The 19,553-nt window shown below is 40.3% G+C and overlaps 1 protein-coding gene across 1 annotated transcript; it reads right to left on the bottom strand.

Moving 5' to 3' along the window:
- Nucleotides 1-642: 642 nt before the first annotated feature.
- Nucleotides 643-17,228, bottom strand: LOC121385140. The gene is made up of 8 exons (XM_041515677.1): nt 17,082-17,228; nt 11,747-11,895; nt 9,743-9,885; nt 6,411-6,533; nt 5,175-5,250; nt 4,611-4,776; nt 2,000-2,114; nt 643-935 (listed from the first exon to the last, which is right to left on the bottom strand). Exons 1-8 carry the CDS (start codon nt 17,226-17,228, stop codon nt 757-759), a joined length of 1,098 nt encoding a protein of 365 aa, XP_041371611.1. The 3' UTR covers nt 643-756.
- Nucleotides 17,229-19,553: the final 2,325 nt, after the last annotated feature.

Genomic DNA, 19,553 nt, shown 5'->3' with positions numbered 1-19,553 from the left:
ATCGCTCTGTCTTGTGCTAATTTCGATTTAGTAGTCTGGGAGTGGCAGTCCTCTTTGTGGCGGAAAAAGTGTATCTCCTCGGGAGTCACTGTCCTATAAACGAGGCACTATATAGCATTGAAAACAGGATGGAATATCCAGGACTGACTGTCCTATAGTCGAGGCAATAGATAGAGATTCATGGAATCAACCACCATTTTGCTAAATACCCATTGAACTCTACATCGTGCAGGGATGCGGTTGTGTCGTTCAGATAGTCCGATTTGTATAATATTCATGTTTCATGCATATACTTCTTTCTTTTCAACAGTGCAAGCCAGCATTTTAAAATAATTATGTACCTTTTGTATTGCAATGACATTCAAGTTAACGCAGTGTAAATGTACACACACAAAGTGATTGCCTTTTATGAACATCTAACAAAACCTTGCAATATAAAATATTCACTTGTTTCAATCCCACGTCTAACACCCGTATTTTAGAATGGGTTCAACATACGTATCGAACAAACTGTCAGGATTCGAACATACTGCACCGATCGGCAATAAAACGAAAAAATACAAAACATATATATTCTTTCTTTATTATCTTTAAAATTAGATAAAGTTTACTTGCAATGTTTTAAAAGAACAGGTCCGGTATATGTAAAATACATATTATATGTACGGCAGTTATTTAAATAAATCCATATATGGTTTTACTAGCATTGTCTGCTACAACAGACAGAGCTGCTTCTGATTGCTCTGGAATAGCTGATTAAATCGTCTGCTTGTTGACACCCTCGTCTTGGGACTTCCGGTTGGATCTTCTCTTCTTGACAAACAACAAAACAACGATGCAGATGACAAGCAGCAGAATGATCACTATGGCAACGCCAGCCACAAGCGGGGTTGTGACGTCATTCACGGAGGTTTTCTTCGAAGTGTCAGATGCTTCTGTAAAATAGATAAATTATTTTGTTAAATTAATTATGCAATCGACTAATACGAACCTACTCACATAGTTCTAGATGGAAATGTAAAACAGGTATGGTGGAAGAAAGTCAACATTTGTCTCGGGGGTGGGGGGGGGGGAGGGCTGAAGACAAAAGCGCGAAGCTCCCTAGAGTCTAGGTGTTGGGTGTTGGGTTTTCTGGCCTGGTTAATGTTAAAAAACCACATTGAATTGATTGAAACATATTTTATTGTTTTTTAAAAGAACAAATGGATTAGGCACAAGTTATGCAACTTACTAGGGCTTCTCCATAATACATACATGTTATCACAAATATATGTTTTCAATTTAAAGATGTACAGAAATAAATAGTATTTTCCACGATATATAATTACGTCTCTATGTTTATGTGCTGAATATGTAAACATCAGCCATGTACCAAATGGCTGAAGCAAATGAAATAATTACTTACAATGAACAATCTATATATTAATATCAAAATGCTCACTTATTTCTAGATGGACATAGTAATAAATTAATATCAACCTACTCATATTTCTAGATGGACACACTAAAATGCATTAATATCAACCTGCTCGCATATTTCTATATGGACATGTTAAATATATTGTTATCAACCTACTCATTTATTTACATATATATATATATATATATATGAATGAATGAATGAATGTTTAACGACACCCCAGCACGAAAAATACATCGGCTATTGGGTGACAAACTATGGTAATGCAAACAAATAAAGTGATGATCAACATCAATATAAACATTCAAGACTTAAACAAAAACACAGTGTAAAGAACTGTGCAAAAACACAAATATCACAGATAGATACTGACTTTTACTCAAAACTTCAATTTTGTGCTATATTGGCCATTCTCAAAGAGAATGTTACACCCCTGCACCACGGTAAGGTTACAGCACGTGCAGGGGTTATAGATATACATGCTAAAAGACATTAATATCGACCTACTCATGTGTAAACTTTGAGAGATTTCCCTCTAATTTCTAGATTGTCATTCTAAAAGAAAATCAAACAACTTACTTGTCTGCTCAAGTTCTGGGAACTGGATGATGATCGTCTTTCTGAGGGTTTCGTCAGAGATTTCCGTTGATCTTCGTTTACGCCGATTCGGTCCATTTCCGGTACTACAGTCCATCTACAATTAGATATCCTTACTGTTACACGCACACATTAATTATTCTACACTACACCTTTATACCTATATTAGGAATAAAATATTGTGTTATTTGAGGCTCTATGGATCTATATCTAGTGTCTCGTGTATAGGATAGCCTCTCACAAGGAAATCCTTTACTGAAGACTTCATCCTTTTTAATCCTGTTTAATTTACTGATTGTTGTCGACATTCCAGGAGAGTCCCATAGGGATGCATTCGAGGTTTTTTTAATTACCTGTTGGATCTCGCGCCTTTATAAAAATAAGCCATGTATCAAAATGATATTTTACCATCAATACACAATAGTTTCATATATTTACCATTTTTGACACACAGTAACCAATATGCATTTTTGTGCTGGGGTATCGTTAATCATTTATTCATTCACCATCAATACAAAATATAGTTTTCACCAGAACAAAATGTCAGCCTTTAAAATCGGCATATGATGAGCATGCCCTAAGGTATCTCAGAACTTGCAAAATACAAACAGCAAAAGCTGGAGCAGAAGGAATATTGCTAGACATGAAGATATTGGAAAGCTGAAGTCATGTTTTTTATCATACAACTTTGTATGCAGGTCAACGTCGTTCTCAATCTCTGTGTATAGATCAAGGTATGAAACAGATTGTATACTTCCTGTAGTTTCCTTTATGTCCAACTCTGGTGGATAAACCAATGACAGGTAATATGTGATCTTATTATTATTATTATTATAGAAAATAATATAAGATTATAAATGAATGATACTAGATCATGAATATATCAAAATGTGAAATTAAAACCTTTTTCTTCAGACCCTTTTGTTTTGATTTGTCAGATTAGATAGAAAATCTTATTCGTATACACAGAGAAACAAATCGGAGAGTAATGGAAGGTTTTTAACGACACCACTAGAGCACATTGATTTATTAATCATTGGCTATTGGGTGTCAAAGAGAGCAATGGAGCACAGTTGGTGCCCATGGAGATACCTACATCCTGCCGTTATGCCCTACCCCCAAATGAGACATATACTCGTATGTTGTCAATGAGGAAGTCCAGCATTTCACATGAGTAATGGAGCACAGTTGGCGCCCATGAAGATAGCTACTACCTGCCATTATGCCCTACCCACAAATGAGACATATACTCGTATGTTGTCAATGAGGAAGTCCAGCATTTCACATGAGTAATGGAGCACAGTTGGTTGCCATGGAGATACCTACATCCTGCCGTTATGCCCTACTCACAAATGAGACATATACTCGTATGTTGTCAATGAGGAAGTCCAGCATTTCACATGTCTGTCTCGGTATACTTTTGTCTTGATATACTTTCACTGTTAACAAATAGTCCAGATCCATTGATAATCGTTATCTCTGTTCATCTTGTTTAGTAATTGCTATAGTGGCGGCGAATGTATCATACGGTGATCACCACAATTGTTATAGTGGCGGCGAATGTATCATACAGTGATTACCACAATTGTTATAGAGGCGGCGAATGTATCATATGGTGATTACCACAATTGCTATAGTAGTGGCGAATGTATCATATGGTGATTACCACAATTGTTATAGTGGCGGCGAATGTATCATAGAGTGATTACCACAATTATTATAGTGGTGGCGAATGTATCATACAGTGATTACCACAATTGTTATAGTGATGGCGAATGTATCATGTGATTACCACCATTGTTATAGTGGCGGCGAATGTATCATACAGTGATTACCACAGTTGTTATAGTGGCGGCGAATGTATCATGGTGATTACCACAGTTGTTATAGTGGTGGCGAATGTATCATACAGTGATCACCACAATTAATATAGTGATGGCGAATGTATCATACAGTGATTACCACAATTGTTATGGTGGCGGTGAATGTATCATACGGTGATTACCACAATTGTTATAGTGTCAGCGAATATATCATACGGTGATTACCACAATTGTTATAGTGGTGACGAATGTATCATATGGTGATTACCACAGTTGTTATAGTAGTGGCGAATGCTCTACCATTGAACTACTCCACGACGTCACATTACAACAATGACGTAACAAAATGACAAAGTGTTGATGTCACATTATAATGGCAAAATGTTGATCTCAGATTACAACAATGATGTAGTAAAAAGAGAAAATGTTGGCGCCATATTACAAGAATGATGTAACAAAATGACAAAATATTGCCAGAAATGGGATGTCTGTAAACTGAAATTATTTCATTCCATATGCTTATACACTATTAACTTTCACGGATGTCTATCCAGGTTAATTGTTATATTCATTTACCTTTCAGGAATATCTATCCAGGACAGCGAACAAGGGTTAATGGTTGGTTCCTAGTGGTTAATGAGCGACTAAAGTCGGTGGAGTGGTATTATATCCTCATACCCCAATACCTCGATACCGGGTGCAAACCCAGTACCCACCGACCGTAAGGCTGACGACTTAAGTATTACGACACTGATGTTGCTTAAACTTACTGGCTGACACTGCGCGCTTCCCGTGGGGCACACTTTGACCGTGCAGGTTATAGATATAGCGTTGTTCTTGTTGAACTTGAATGGCCGCAGCTTAAATGTAACTTTGAAGTCGTCGTCTGGAGTTGGATCCTGCTCCATCAGTTTGCCCACCTCCGACGACGGGCAGCTGAACAGAAAACAAAAGCAATGTTTGTGTAATAGCACAACAAAACAGTTTAAACTAACAAGCTGTTATTAGAACACTTTTTAGAGAGAGAGAGAGAGAGAGAGAGAGAGAGAGAGAGAGAGAGAGAGAGAGAGAGAGAGAGAGAGAGAGAGAGAGCGAGCGAGAGGTGGGGGAGCAAAGAAATGTTTGTTTTGCAACACCACAATACAGGTTAAACTAAAATACTGTTATTAAAACACTTTTCACTGCTGTATATGTACACACTATATCTACGATCAGGATCGGACAGATTCAAATATGTGATGACCAGAATCATCCGATGTGTGGCTTACATTTCTAGAATCCGTTTTAATATGTGATTAGTAACACTGTTATGAAACAACAGTGTTATCACCAACCTGTTTTCTATGAGCTTCAGAGTCTCCTCATCTGCACCAGATTTACCGTTAGACGCCGTACACGACTCAACTCTCACTGTAATAGTTTAAATATCAGAGTCAGTCAAATAAAAATAAGGATGCATTAATTAACTCGTCAGTTAGTCCGTCACTCAGCAGACGTGGATCCAGAGAACGTGTTGGGTTGTGCACACCTTCGTATGTTTAGCAAATCAATACAAAGATATTGTTACACTCCGTTTCTCTCAAAAAGGGAACCAATGAAATGGCATGTAGTTAGATACAGCTTTAAAGTTCGTCAGCGGAGATTATCTAAAACAAAGTTAGTTTTATTTTACAACACCACTAGATCACATTTATTTATCTTAATGGATGTAAGTACTCAAGACAACGATATGTGACCTTATTACCAAACTGTCGATATATGAACTTACCAGTAGTACAGTGTTTTGTCTTAATGTATGTAAGTACTCAAGACAACCATATGTGACCTTATTACCAGACAGTCCACAGATGAACTTACCAGTAGTACAGTATTTGTCATAATGGATGTAAGTACTCAAGACAACCATATGTGACCTTATTACCAGACAGTCCACAGAGAACTTACCAGTAGTACAATATTTGTCATAATGGATGTAAGTACTCAAGACAACCATATGTGACCTTATTACCAGACAGTCCACAGATGAACTTACCAGTAGTACAGTATTTGTCATAATGGATGTAAGTACTCAAGACAACCATATGTGACCTTATTACCAGACAGTCCACAGATGAACTTACCAGTAGTACAGTATTTGTCATAATGGATGTAAGTATACAAGACAACCATATGTGACCTTATTACCAGACAGTCCACAGATGAACTTACCAGTAGTACAGTACATTTGTCATAATGGATGTAAGTACTCAAGACAACCATATGTGACCTTATTACCAGACAGTCCACAGATGAACTTACCAGTAGTACAGTGTTTGTCATAATGGATGTAAGTACTCAAGACAACCATATGTGACCTTATTACCAGACAGTCCACAGATGAACTTACCAGTAGTACAGTATTTGTCATAATGGATGTAAGTACTCAAGACAACCATATGTGACCTTATTACCAGACAGTCCACAGATGAACTTACCAGTAGTACAGTGTTTGTCATAATGGATGTAAGTACTCAAGACAACCATATGTGACCTTATTACCTTATTACCAGACAGTCCACAGATGAACTTACCAGTAGTACAGTGTTTGTCATAATGGATGTAAGTACTCAAGACAACCATATGTGACCTTATTACCAGACAGTCCACAGATGAACTTACCAGTAGTACAGTATTTGTCATAATGGATGTAAGTACTCAAGACAACCATATGTGACCTTATTACAAGACAGTCCACAGATGAACTTACCAGTAGTACATAATGGATGTTACCAGTAGTACAGTGAACTTTGTCATAATGGATGTAAGTACTCAAGACAACCATATGTGACCTTATTACCAGACAGTCCACAGATGAACTTACCAGTAGTACAGTATTTGTCATAATGGATGTAAGTACTCAAGACAACCATATGTGACCTTATTACCAGACAGTCCACAGATGAACTTACCAGTAGTACAGTATTTGTCATTTGTCATAATGGATGTAAGTACTCAAGACAACCATATGTGACCTTATTACCAGACAGTCCACAGATGAACTTACCAGTAGTACAGTATTTGTCATAATGGATGTAAGTACTCAAGACAACCATATGCAACCTTATTACCAGACAGTCCACAGATGAACTTACCAGTAGTACAGTATTTGTCATAATGGATGTGTACTCAAGACAACCATATGTACCTTACTACCAGTACTCAAGACAACATGTCCACAGATGAACTTACCAGTAGTACAGTATTTGTCATAATGGATGTAAGTACTCAAGACAACCATATGTGACCTTATTACCAGACAGTCCACAGATGAACTTACCAGTAGTACAGTATTTGTCATAATGGATGTAAGTACTCAAGACAACCATATGTGACCTTATTACCAGACAGTCCACAGATGAACTTACCAGTAGTACAGTTCTTGTCATAATGGATGTAAGTACTCAAGACAACCATATGTGACCTTATTACCAGACAGTCCACAGATGAACTTACCAGTAGTACAGTGTTTGTCATAATGGATGTAAGTACTCAAGACAACCATATGTGACCTTATTACCAGACAGTCCACAGATGAACTTACCAGTAGTACAGTGTTTGTCATAATGGATGTAAGTACTCAAGACAACCATATGTGACCTTATTACCAGACAGTCCACAGATGAACTTACCAGTAGTACAGTGTTTGTCATAATGGATGTAAGTACTCAAGACAACCATATGTGACCTTATTACCAGACAGTCCACAGATGAACTTACCAGTAGTACAGTATTTGTCATAATGGATGTAAGTACTCAAGACAACCATATGTGACCTTATTACCAGACAGTCCACAGATGAACTTACCAGTAGTACAGTATTTGTCATAATGGATGTAAGTATTCAAGACAACCATATGTAACCTTATTACCAGACAGTCCACAGATGAACTTACCAGTAGTACCATAATGGATGTAAGTACTCAAGACAACCATATGTGACCTTATTACCAGACAGTCCACAGATGAACTTACCAGTAGTACAGTATTTGTCATAATGGATGTAAGTACTCAAGACAACCATATGTGACCTTATTACCAGACAGTCCACAGATGAACTTACCAGTAGTACAGTGTTTGTCATAATGGATGTAAGTACTCAAGACAACCATATGTGACCTTATTACCAGACAGTCCACAGATGAACTTACCAGTAACGTCAATTATGGAGTGTCACCCCAGTACGTTTGCTTAAATGTCAATAAACCTATCAAATTCTTAAAGTATGTGATCTGAAAAAGATCACATACTTTGATTGCACTAAAAATGTAAGATACAATATGATGTACACACACACACACACACACACACACACACACACACACACACACACACACACATATATACTCTTCAAAAAAAGAAACGCAAAAGGGTACAAATGGGTTATAACTCCGATTTTATGTTTCCTACCGGTTCATGCTTTGTGAATATAAGGTCATTGCATGTCCCAAACACATTCCCACGGTTACATTCGATAAAACGCAGCTACTGTAAAATAAAGTTTCAAAATGTGAATATTCGCAAAAACGCAGCCACGTGCAAACCATGTCACCACTGCACGTGCGTTGTCTGCACGTGCAACATGAACACCGACAGTATAAAAGTGCAGGGTGTTCGCTTGCCTGGCCGACAGTTGACAATCCAGGACATGCCACGTCTCAGTGAACCGCAGAGAAACAATGCCATCGGCCGACTAGACGCAGGCGAATCTAGAACGGCCGTTGCCAGGGCATTCCATGTGTCCCCAAGCACCATCTCCAGACTGTGGGACCGTTACCAGCAACATGGATCAACACGTGACCTCCCTAGATCCGGTCGACCACGGGTCACTACCCCCGGGCAGGACCGCTACATCCGGGTACGCCACCTTCGGGAACGATTGACTACTGCCACCTCCACAGCCGCAGCAATACCAGGTTTGCGCAGGATATCCGACCAGACCGTACGGAACCGCCTACGTGAGGTAGGAATTCGTGCCAGACGTCCAGTTCGAGGTGTCATCTTAACACCACAACACCGTCGACTCCGACTGCAGTGGTGCCAGATTCATCGACAATGGCCTCAACTGCGATGGAGACAGGTGTGGTTCAGTGACGAGTCCCGATTTCTGCTCCGACGTCATGATGGAAGATGTCGCGTTTATAGGCGTCGTGGTGAACGTTATGCGGCAAACTGCGTGCAGGAAGTGGACAGATTCGGCGGGGGTAGTGTCATGGTGTGGGCAGCCATCTCACACACTGGCAGAACTGACCTGGTCCACGTGCAGGGCAACCTGAATGCACAGGGCTACATTGACCAGATCCTCCGGCCACACATCGTTCCAGTTATGGCCAACGCCAACGCAGTGTTCCAACATGACAACGCCAGGCCTCACACAGCACGTCTCAAACGGCTTTCCTACAGAACAACAACATTAATGTCCTTCCTTGGCCATCGATATCACCGGATTTGAACCCAATTGAGCATCTATGGGACGAGTTGGACCGACGCCTCCGACAGCGACAACCACAGCCCCAGACCCTGCCCGAGCTGGCAGCAGCCTTGCAGGCCGAGTGGGCCACCATCCCCCGGGACGTCATCCGTACTCTGGTTGCTTCAGTGGGCAGGCGGTGCCAGGCAGTTGTCAACACACGCGGAGGCCACACCCGGTATTGACACCAGATGACCTTGACCTTGGTGGTGTGTCCTATCACTTACTCACAATGGACTAGAGTGAATTGTGAACAATCCTGCAACATTCAATAATTAAATCAATTCTCCAAATGTTACGACAATGTGGTTTTGCGTTTCTTCTTTTGAAGAGTATACATATATATATATATATATATATATATATATATATATATATATATATATATATATATACCAGCAAACTCAAATGTGAGCTGATCATTTAAAGGAACTCTGGTTGAACTGGATACAGAAGTCCCATCCTTCAGCTTGATCTCAAAGTTTACAGCGGATGAGTCGATGTCAGCCGTGTTGGTGATGGCCTGTTCTTTGATGTTTCTGTAACAGAACAACACATACTTCAAACCAAAGTGTGTGTGTGTGTGTGTGTGTGTATGAGTGTGTGTGTGTGTGTGTGTGTGTGTGTGTGTGTGTGTGTGTGTGTGTCTATGTGTGTGTGTGTCTATATGTGTGTGAGTGTATATGTGTGTGTTTCTGTGTGTGTGTGCGTGTCTGTGTGTGTCTATGTGTGTCTGTGTGTATGTCTATGTGTGTGTCTGTGTGTGTGTGTGTGTATGTCTATGTGTATGTGTGTGTCTGTTGTGTGTGTCTATGTATGTGTGTATATGTATGTCTATGTGTGTGTGTGTATGTATATGTGTGTCTATGTGTGTGTGTGTGTCTGTGTGTGGGGTGATGTTTGTGTGTGTGTAGGTGTGCGTGTTTGTGTATACGTATGTGTGTGTGTGTCTATGTGTGTCTGTGGTGTAATGTTTGTGTAAAACGTTTAACAAATAAATGTTTTAATAGTAATGAACTTCAGTCGATACGGATTGAGAGTGAGCGAATGTTTGAAATTCTTGAGAATCCTCACATTATAATATCACTGTCTCCAAGACGTTTAGGCAGTACCTAGACTGGTCAAGGTAATTGTCAAGTTTTAATAGAAGGATTTGGTGGTAAAATGGAAAACTTTAAAATAACAATACACTTTCTGTATCAAGTAGTGTTTTGTTTGTTTGTTGTTGTTGTTTGTGAAAAGAAGAAGAAACAAGAACCGAAACAAAACAAAGAAACAAATAAAAACAAATCACCATACCCCTAGATTGTTGTGATTAGAATGAAATGTATACATTTAATTTTTAAAATTTCACTAAACTAGATCACGTGGTCATACAGGATATTATTTATTATATTTAGGTGACGTCATCAGTGGCGGATCCAAAAAATGCATTTAGGGGGTTCCCAGTGACATGTGGTCGAAGGACACAAACGTCTCCGATGGGATTCCTCGGATTCTCCAACATAAAACAAAAATGAAAAAATGAAATTATAATTGTCATAAAATTTAGAGAGGGGAGCCGGCGCCTGAGGCTCCTCTTAGATCAGCCACCGGTCATAGAATGGATCTGCCTTGCATAGCTAGAGGTGGGGAAATGTAATTCTAAAGCCCTGTCTACACGATCATACATCGCTGGACATACCGGGTGTAGGACGCAGTGTATGTTTGGAGGAGCAACGTATTTACATTTCACTATAGCAATTAATCAAAAACATACAATATTTAACATGTTTGAAAATAAAGGTTTCTAAACAAAAACAGACAAAAATACTCCTAGAAAACACTGATTATTACCACCCCACCCACCTCCTTTCCCAGCTATAACCACTTTTCTCGTCTTTGTGTTTGTATTCTGGTACTAAAATGTTACAAAGGCATGGGCTTTGCTCATAAAGGTTAATCATTTTAACTACTTCGTGGTGAAACCATGCTTTCTCCTCTTGTGTTGATGCTACCATTTGGATATTACGCGATGCAGAACCTTGGTCACATGGCTCATCTTAAGTGTCTGATTGGTTAAAAGTGAGAAAGATGAAGCATGCAGTTAAATTGTGCAACATGTTACAAGTTGTTCCACCTTGTCTAACTTTGTTGCAAAAGAGGTCAACACAGTCATACATTTGTTCGCAACAAGTGGGCACATTTGTCCCAGCTTGTTTTTGGATAAATGTATGATTGTGTAGACAGGGCTGCTGGTCATAGAATGCATCTGCCTTGCATAGCTACAGGTCAGGAAATGTAACTCTAAAGATCACTATTCGTCACTCATAAAAGTAAAAATAAAGATATGCCACTCATAATGATAATAATGATATTACGTCACTCATAATGATATTACGTCACTCATACGTCACTCACCCATCCGGGTCTTGGCTGCTGAAAGTAGCCGTGACGTCAACTGTGCCTGCTCCTGCGGCTGGGCACGTAACCGTCAGCTTGGTGTCAAGTTCGGTGATGTATTTATCATTGTACTGTACAATCACAATTCTAGACCGGTCACCGGTTGCCTGTCAATAAAACAAAGACTACATTTGTTCCAGAATGAATGAATGAATGTTTAACGACAGCATAAAAATAGAGATGGGTGTCAAACATGGTAAGTACATCAATCCCAGAATGACAACAATTCAAATCCTATGGACAACAAAAGGTCACCTCATTGTTAAAATGATAGAAAATGATATCCAATGTAGGGAAGTACGCGGCTATCCCCAATTAAGTTTCCTGTTAGTTCCCTTGTGTGATCCAACTTACATCCCTCATCCACACACCCACCAAAAAAAACAACCCAAAAAAAAACAACCTAATTTTTATTACTTCAGTTAAGCTTTAGAGTACAAAATATTAGGCTGCAATGAAGCACCACACTGAACTCAAAACACTATTCTAGTTTCAATATTGCAGGTATCTCACCACTATATATAACATATATATATATATATATATATATATATATATATATATATATATATATATATATATATATATATACACTCTGTCAAAAAAGAAACACATAGGTGATTGGGAAAGAAGAAAAGTGTTTGATTTTACAAAATATCGGGGTTTTTTGTACAATGTTGCTGAATGACGTTGTTTGTTAATGTTCCTGGAATGGGACAGCATGCCCAAATGCACCCTAAAACAAATTTAACGCACTTTGTGCGACAATTGCAGGAAATCGGCGTGAAATGGTAAAATTGTAGTGAATGCACGTGGAACTCAGGAAAATATTTGTGGGTAGTGATGGGTATATAAAGCTGCAATGCTCGCAATGATGCCTCATTTCCATTTCGACGTAGATGCCAATATTAAGCCTGCCGAATCGAAACATTGCAATAGGCCGCTTCCAGTTAGGTGAATCGCAGTCAGCAATCGCATGCCACATGAACGTCCATCAGAGCACCATTTCACGTCTCTGGGACAGGTACCAGCAGTTTCAATCAGCTGAAGACCGGCCCAGAAGTGGAAGAACTCGCATAACAACTGCTGCACAATATCGCTACATCCGGGTTCTGCACTTGCGTCACCGAACTGCCACAGCAAAGAACATTGCTGGGCGCATACCTGGTTTGAGAAGGGTGTCTTCACATACCATTTGGAACCGACTTCGAGAAGCTGGTTTACGGGCTAGGAGACCGTATGTTGGCCCCGTTCTGCGACGTCAACATCGACATTTACGTGTTCGCTGGTGCACGAATGTACAGGGGTGCAACTTGGAAAATAACAGCGACAGTGGTTCAGCGATGAGTCACGTTTCCTTCTACAGCGACGTGATGGACGACAACGTGTTTATAGACGCCACAATGAAACGTTTTGCCAACAACTGCGTCGCCCAAGTTGAAAGATTCGGTGGAGGGAGTGTCATGATGTGGGGAGCCATCTCATACACTGGCAGAAGTTAACTTGTGTTCGTATAAGGCAACCTGACAGGTGTACGCTACCAGGATGAAATTCTTCGCCATCACATGCTTCCCATTTTGGATCGACAAAGAGAACTCTTTTAGCAGGACAATGCCAGGCCGCATACGTCACGTGTAACAATGTATTTCTTATAGAATGAGAACATTTATGTGCTGCCATAGCCATCAAGATCACCAGATCTCAACTCCATTGAACATCTATGGGACGAACTGGACAGACGTGTACGCCAACGTGACCCGGAGCCTCGGACGCTTCCGCAACTGTCACATGCGCTGCAGGAAGAATGGGCTAGGATTTCACGTGCCCGGATTCAGAGACTCATTAAGTCTATGCCAAGGAGATGTCGCGCAGTGATTGCTACTGCTGGCGCCCTCGTGCGACGCTGGTTGGTGAGGAAAACGCCTCCACTGCCGTCAGTCCATAGCCAGAACATTGTTACATACTCATGTCAAATTTGACTGTGATACGATCATCAATAACGAAATTATGCCACTTTGTATTAAAGAGATAATTCCATGAATATTTCGCCTATGCATTTCTTTTTTGACAGAGTATATATATATATATATATATATATATATATATACTCTTCAAAAAAAGAAACGCAAAAGGGTACAAATGGGTTATAACTCCGATTTTATGTTTCCTACCGGTTCATGCTTTGTGAATATAAGGTCATTGCATGTCCCAAACACATTCCCACGGTTACATTCGATAAAACGCAGCTACTGTACAATAAAGTTCCAAAATGTGAATATTCGCAAAAACGCAGCCACGTGCAAACCATGTCACCACTGCACGTGCGTTGTCTGCACGTGCAACATGAACACCGACAGTATAAAAGTGCAGGGTGTTCGCTTGCCTGGCCTCTGTATCTGGCCGACAGTTGACAATCCAGGACATGCCACGTCTCAGTGAACAGAGAAACAATGCCATCGGCCGACTAGACGCAGGCGAATCCAGAACGGCCGTTGCCAGGGCATTCCATGTGTCCCCAAGCACCATCTCCAGACTGTGGGACCGTTACCAGCAACATGGATCAACACGTGACCTCCCTAGATCCGGTCGACCACGGGTCACTACCCCGGGCAGGACCGCTACATCCGGGACGCCACCTTCGGGAACGATTGACTACTGCCACCTCCACAGCCGCAGCAATACCAGGTTTGCGCAGGATATCCGACCAGACCGTACGGAACCGCCTACGTGAGGTAGGAATTCGTGCCAGACGTCCAGTTCGAGGTGTCATCTAACACCGTCGACTCCGACTGCAGTGGTGCCAGATTCATCGACAATGCCTCAACTGCGATGGAGACAGGTGTGGTTCAGTGACGAGTCCCGATTTCTGCTCCGACGTCATGAAGAGTGTATAGGCGTCGTGGTGAACGTTATGCGGCAAACTGCGTGCAGGAAGTGGACAGATTCGGCGGGGGTAGTGTCATGGTGTGGGCAGCCATCTCACACACTGGCAGAACTGACCTGGTCCACGTGCAGGGCAACCTGAATGCACAGGGCTACATTGACCAGATCCTCCTGCCATACATCGTTCCAGTTATGGCCAACGCCAACGCAGTGTTCCAACATGACAACGCCAGGCCTCACACAGCACGTCTCACAACGGCTTTCCTACAGAACAACAACATTAATGTCCTTCCTTGGCCATCGATATCACCGGATTTGAACCCAATTGAGCATCTATGGGACGAGTTGGACCGACGCCTCCGACAGCGACAACCACAGTGCCCGAGCTGGCAGCAGCCTTGCAGGCCGAGTGGGCCACCATCCCCCGGGATGTCATCCGTACTCTGGTTGCTTCAATGGGCAGGCGGTGCCAGGCAGTTGTCAACACACGCGGAGGCCACACCCGGTATTGACTCCAGATGACCTTGACCTTGGTGGTGTGTCCTATCACTTACTCACAATGGACTAGAGTGAATTGTGAACAATCCTGCAACATTTGGTAATTATCGGACTCACCATGCAATAATTAAATCAATTCTCCAAATGTTACGACAATGTGGTTTTGCGTTTCTTCTTTTGAAGAGTATATATATATATATATATATATATATATTTAACTGAGAAACAATGCTTAACTTTCTAACTTAGAAGAAGACAAAAAAAATTCACTGCCTGGAGTATGAAATGTATCACCCTTTACTTCGAGGAGTCCGAAAAGGGCAGCAAATCCCATTAAACCTAACTATATCGGGAACTCACTGTGACTACATGACATGATATTCTCTTCTAGATGCAGGAAACAATCTTGTGTTAAACCATAATTATGGGAGTTGGCTCCCCTTTCAACCCTGCATAACCTAACAGTTATATGAGTTTTGATTCCAACAACATAGAATAAAGAATGGATCTCTATTCGTTGATTGGGTGTGATATCAGTCGTATGAACGTTCGGTGTATTAAATGGCATTCATCTTGGATTTTAGTATGACTGCGATCTTATTCTCAATGTGTTAATGTGTTGCAATTACCTTCTATCATAATCATCAAGTTGTAAACACATGTTTGTATCTTTACTGGCTCAAATGTCATGGCCTTTTTCATATTTTATTTTATGCTGTGCTTATTCAACCATCAAACTTGTGATATTAAAAACAACCAGAATAAACAGCCAAAAAAAACCATGACAGCATAACCAAAAATAAATAAATAAATAATAATAATAATATTTTAAAATGCTATAATTATAGTTAAGAGGAAATTTGAAGAATGGCCAGAAGCTATACCACTAGACTACACCAGCTGCTGCAGTCGATAGAGGTGAATCCACCACAGACTGTCATTGTGTAGAGATAGAACTGACCGTATTGGATTTCACTCCACCATAAGCTGTGATTGTTTATAAATAGTATTGACCGTGTCGGAGATGACTCCCCCACAGGCTATCATTGTTTATAGAGAGTACTGACCGTGTCGGAGTTGACTCCACCACAGACTGTGGTTGTTTATAGAGAGTACTGACCGTGTCGGAGATGACTCCACCACAGGCTGTGATTGTTTATAAATAGTACTGACCGTGTCGGGGGTGACTCCCCCACAGGCTATCATTGTTTATAGAGAGTACTGACCGTGTCGGAGTTGACTTCACCACAAGCTGTGATTGTTTATAGAGAGTACTGACCGGGCCGGAGATGACTCCACCACAGGCTGTGACTGTTTATAAATAGTACTGACCGGGACGGAGATGACTCCACCACAGGTGTGATTGTTTATAGACAGCACTGACCAAGCTGGGGTTGACTCCACCATAGACTGTGATTGTGTTTAGAGAGTACTGACCGTGTCGGAGGTGACCACCACAGGCCAGCCCTGTCTACAGATAATACTGAACGTCTCGGAGGTGACTCCGCCACAGGCTAGTCCTGTCTGTAGATAATACTGACTATGTTGGAGGTGACTCCATCACAGGCTGTGATTGTTTATAGAGAGTACTGACCGTGTCGGAGGTGACTCCACCATAGGCTGTGATTTTTTGTAGAGAGTACTGACCGTGTCGGAGGTGACTCCACCACAGGCTGTGATTGTTTATAAATGGTACTGACCGTGTCGGAGGTGACTCCACCACAGGCTATGATTGTTTATAGAGAGTACTGGCCATGTCGGAGTTGACTCCACCACATGATAGCCCTGATTATAGATAGTACTGACCGTGTTGGAGGCGAGTGCACTACAGGATGTGATTGTTTATAGACAGTACTGACTGAATCGGAGGTGACTCCATTACAGGCTACCCTTGATTATAGATAGTACTGACCGTGTCAGTAGTGACGTTACCACAGCTTTCGTCCTGTAAGTCCAGAATTCCACTTGAGCCTGTGAACATACAACCTGTCGTATTCTTTTCACCAGCAACGTAGATGACGCCGCTAAAAGTCCCAGCTGGATACAATTTGATCTTCATGTCCGATGCCGTACACTCCACAGTATCTGGGAGAGAGATAAACTCATTAATCTAGTATTTCATAGTTCTACGTAAAACACGTGAACAGAAATCTGCCCCAGTACTTCTCATCCAGTATCGTATAGTGCTATTCAAAACACATGAACTATTGATACAGTATGTTAGAGCTACTTAAAACGTGATCTGTACTTTTGATCCAGTATGTTACTAGTATTGTGCTACTGTAACAACGTGAGTATACAATTACCTATGTACTATTAATCCAATATATCATGTTTCTACTTTAAAAGAATTGAAAACTACCTCTGTTCTTTTAATCCAGTATCTTATAGCATTAGTTGATAACTCAACCTGAAAAATGCCTCTATACTATTAATCCAGTATTTTACCTATTAATCCAGCATTGTTACATATTAATCCAGTATCTTAACGTGGCAGTCGAACATCTGATTTGAAAACTATATATATACTATTAATCCAGTATCTTACCTATTAATCCAGTATCTTAAGGTGTTAGTTGAACATGTTATTTGAAAACTATATATATATATATATACACACACACACACACACACAGACACACATACATACATATGTATATATATATATATATACTATTAATCCAGTATCTTATCATGTTAGTTAAACATGTGATTGAAAACTTTAACTATACTATTAATCCAGTATCTTACCGTGTTAGTTAAGCATGCGATTTGAACACTATATCTATAATATTAATCCAGTATCTTACTGTGTTAGTTAAACATGCGATTTGAACACTATATCTATACTATTAATCCAGTATATTAAAGTGTTAGTTAAATATGGAGTCTGAAAACGACCTCTATACTATTACTACTGTATCGCATGGTGCTAGTTAAAACAATTACACTGAAAACAAGCTCTGTACCGTTAATTCAATATCTTATAGTGCTACGTGCGACATTCGGTCAGACAACTACCTCTGCTTTATTAACCCAGTACCTCATGGTGCTAATTAAAGCAATTATACTGAAAACTACTTTGTACCATTAATCAAGTACCTTACTACACTAGTGGTCAAGTACCTGACAATCCTTGTGCTGCATAAAACAAGTAAACTGAAAACTACTTTCTACCATTAATCAAGTACCTTACAATACTAGTGCTACATAAAACAATTAAACTGAAAACTACTTTGTACTATTAGTCAAGTACCTTACAATACCAGTGCATCTTAAAACCAGTAAACTGAAAATTACCACTTTACTCTTAACCCAGTATCTCACAGTGCTACTTACAACAATTAATTTGAAAACTATCTCTGTAGTATTAATCGAGTAAGAAGGATGCATTGTCCAGTAAAACAATTTCCTCGGGAGTGGCTGTCCTCATATAGACGAGGCACTAGATAGAGATTCGTTGACTTGATTGTGGAAAACGGTTGTATTGTTTAGATCGTATACTACTAGTGCTACTTAAAACAAATAAAATGAACACTAGCTCTGTACTATTAATCCAGTATCTCAGTGCTACTTAAAACAAGTAAACTGAACAGTACCTCTACTATTAATCCAGTACCTCAGTGCTACTGAAAACAAGTAAATTGAACACTACCTCTGTACTATTAATCCAGTATCTCGGTGATACTTAAAACAAATAAAATGAAAACTACTAATAACTGAGTATTGTATGGTACTATGTAAAACACGTGAACTGAAAACTACATCCGTACTATAGATCCAGTATCTGACAGTGCTAGTCAGTGCTACTTATTACTGGATGCTAGTGTATAAATTGCAGTTGAGATAAATGTAAACTAAATCTCGTCTTGTCGCACTGATCCCCATACCAGTCTGCTGGACAATAACAGTACGTATATCTATTATTATCTGCTTACGCATTACACTTGGAATTAACGTAGACTGTGAAGCAGCAGCCTTTCAGAGTGAGTAAATGCGTGTAAAAGTAAACTCACATCGCTTGTTTTCACATTGGTTACCATACGAGTCTGCTGGACAGTAACAGGCCTTGTTTCCTGTATTGTTATAGCAGAGTCCGCCTTCTGAGCCACACGAATCTGTGTCACTGGTACACGGGGATTGGCCCTTGTAACCTGTAAAGACAATTACAAATAAGTGTCATTGGTGCACGGAGATTAGCCCTTCTCACCTGTAAAGACAATTACAAATCAGTGTCACTGGCACACGGAGATTGGCCCTTCTTACCTGTAAAGGCAATTACAAATCAGTGCCACTGGTACACAATGATTTGCCCTTCTCACCTGTAAAGGAAATTACAAATCAGTGTCACTGGTACACAATGATTTGCCCTTCTCACCTGTAA

Source organism: Gigantopelta aegis, chromosome 11, assembly GCF_016097555.1.
Source record: "Gigantopelta aegis isolate Gae_Host chromosome 11, Gae_host_genome, whole genome shotgun sequence".
Lineage (NCBI taxonomy): Eukaryota > Metazoa > Mollusca > Gastropoda > Neomphalida > Peltospiridae > Gigantopelta > Gigantopelta aegis.
The sequence above is the reverse complement of the archived record's forward strand: the minus strand, read 5'-3'. Positions and strand labels throughout refer to the sequence as shown.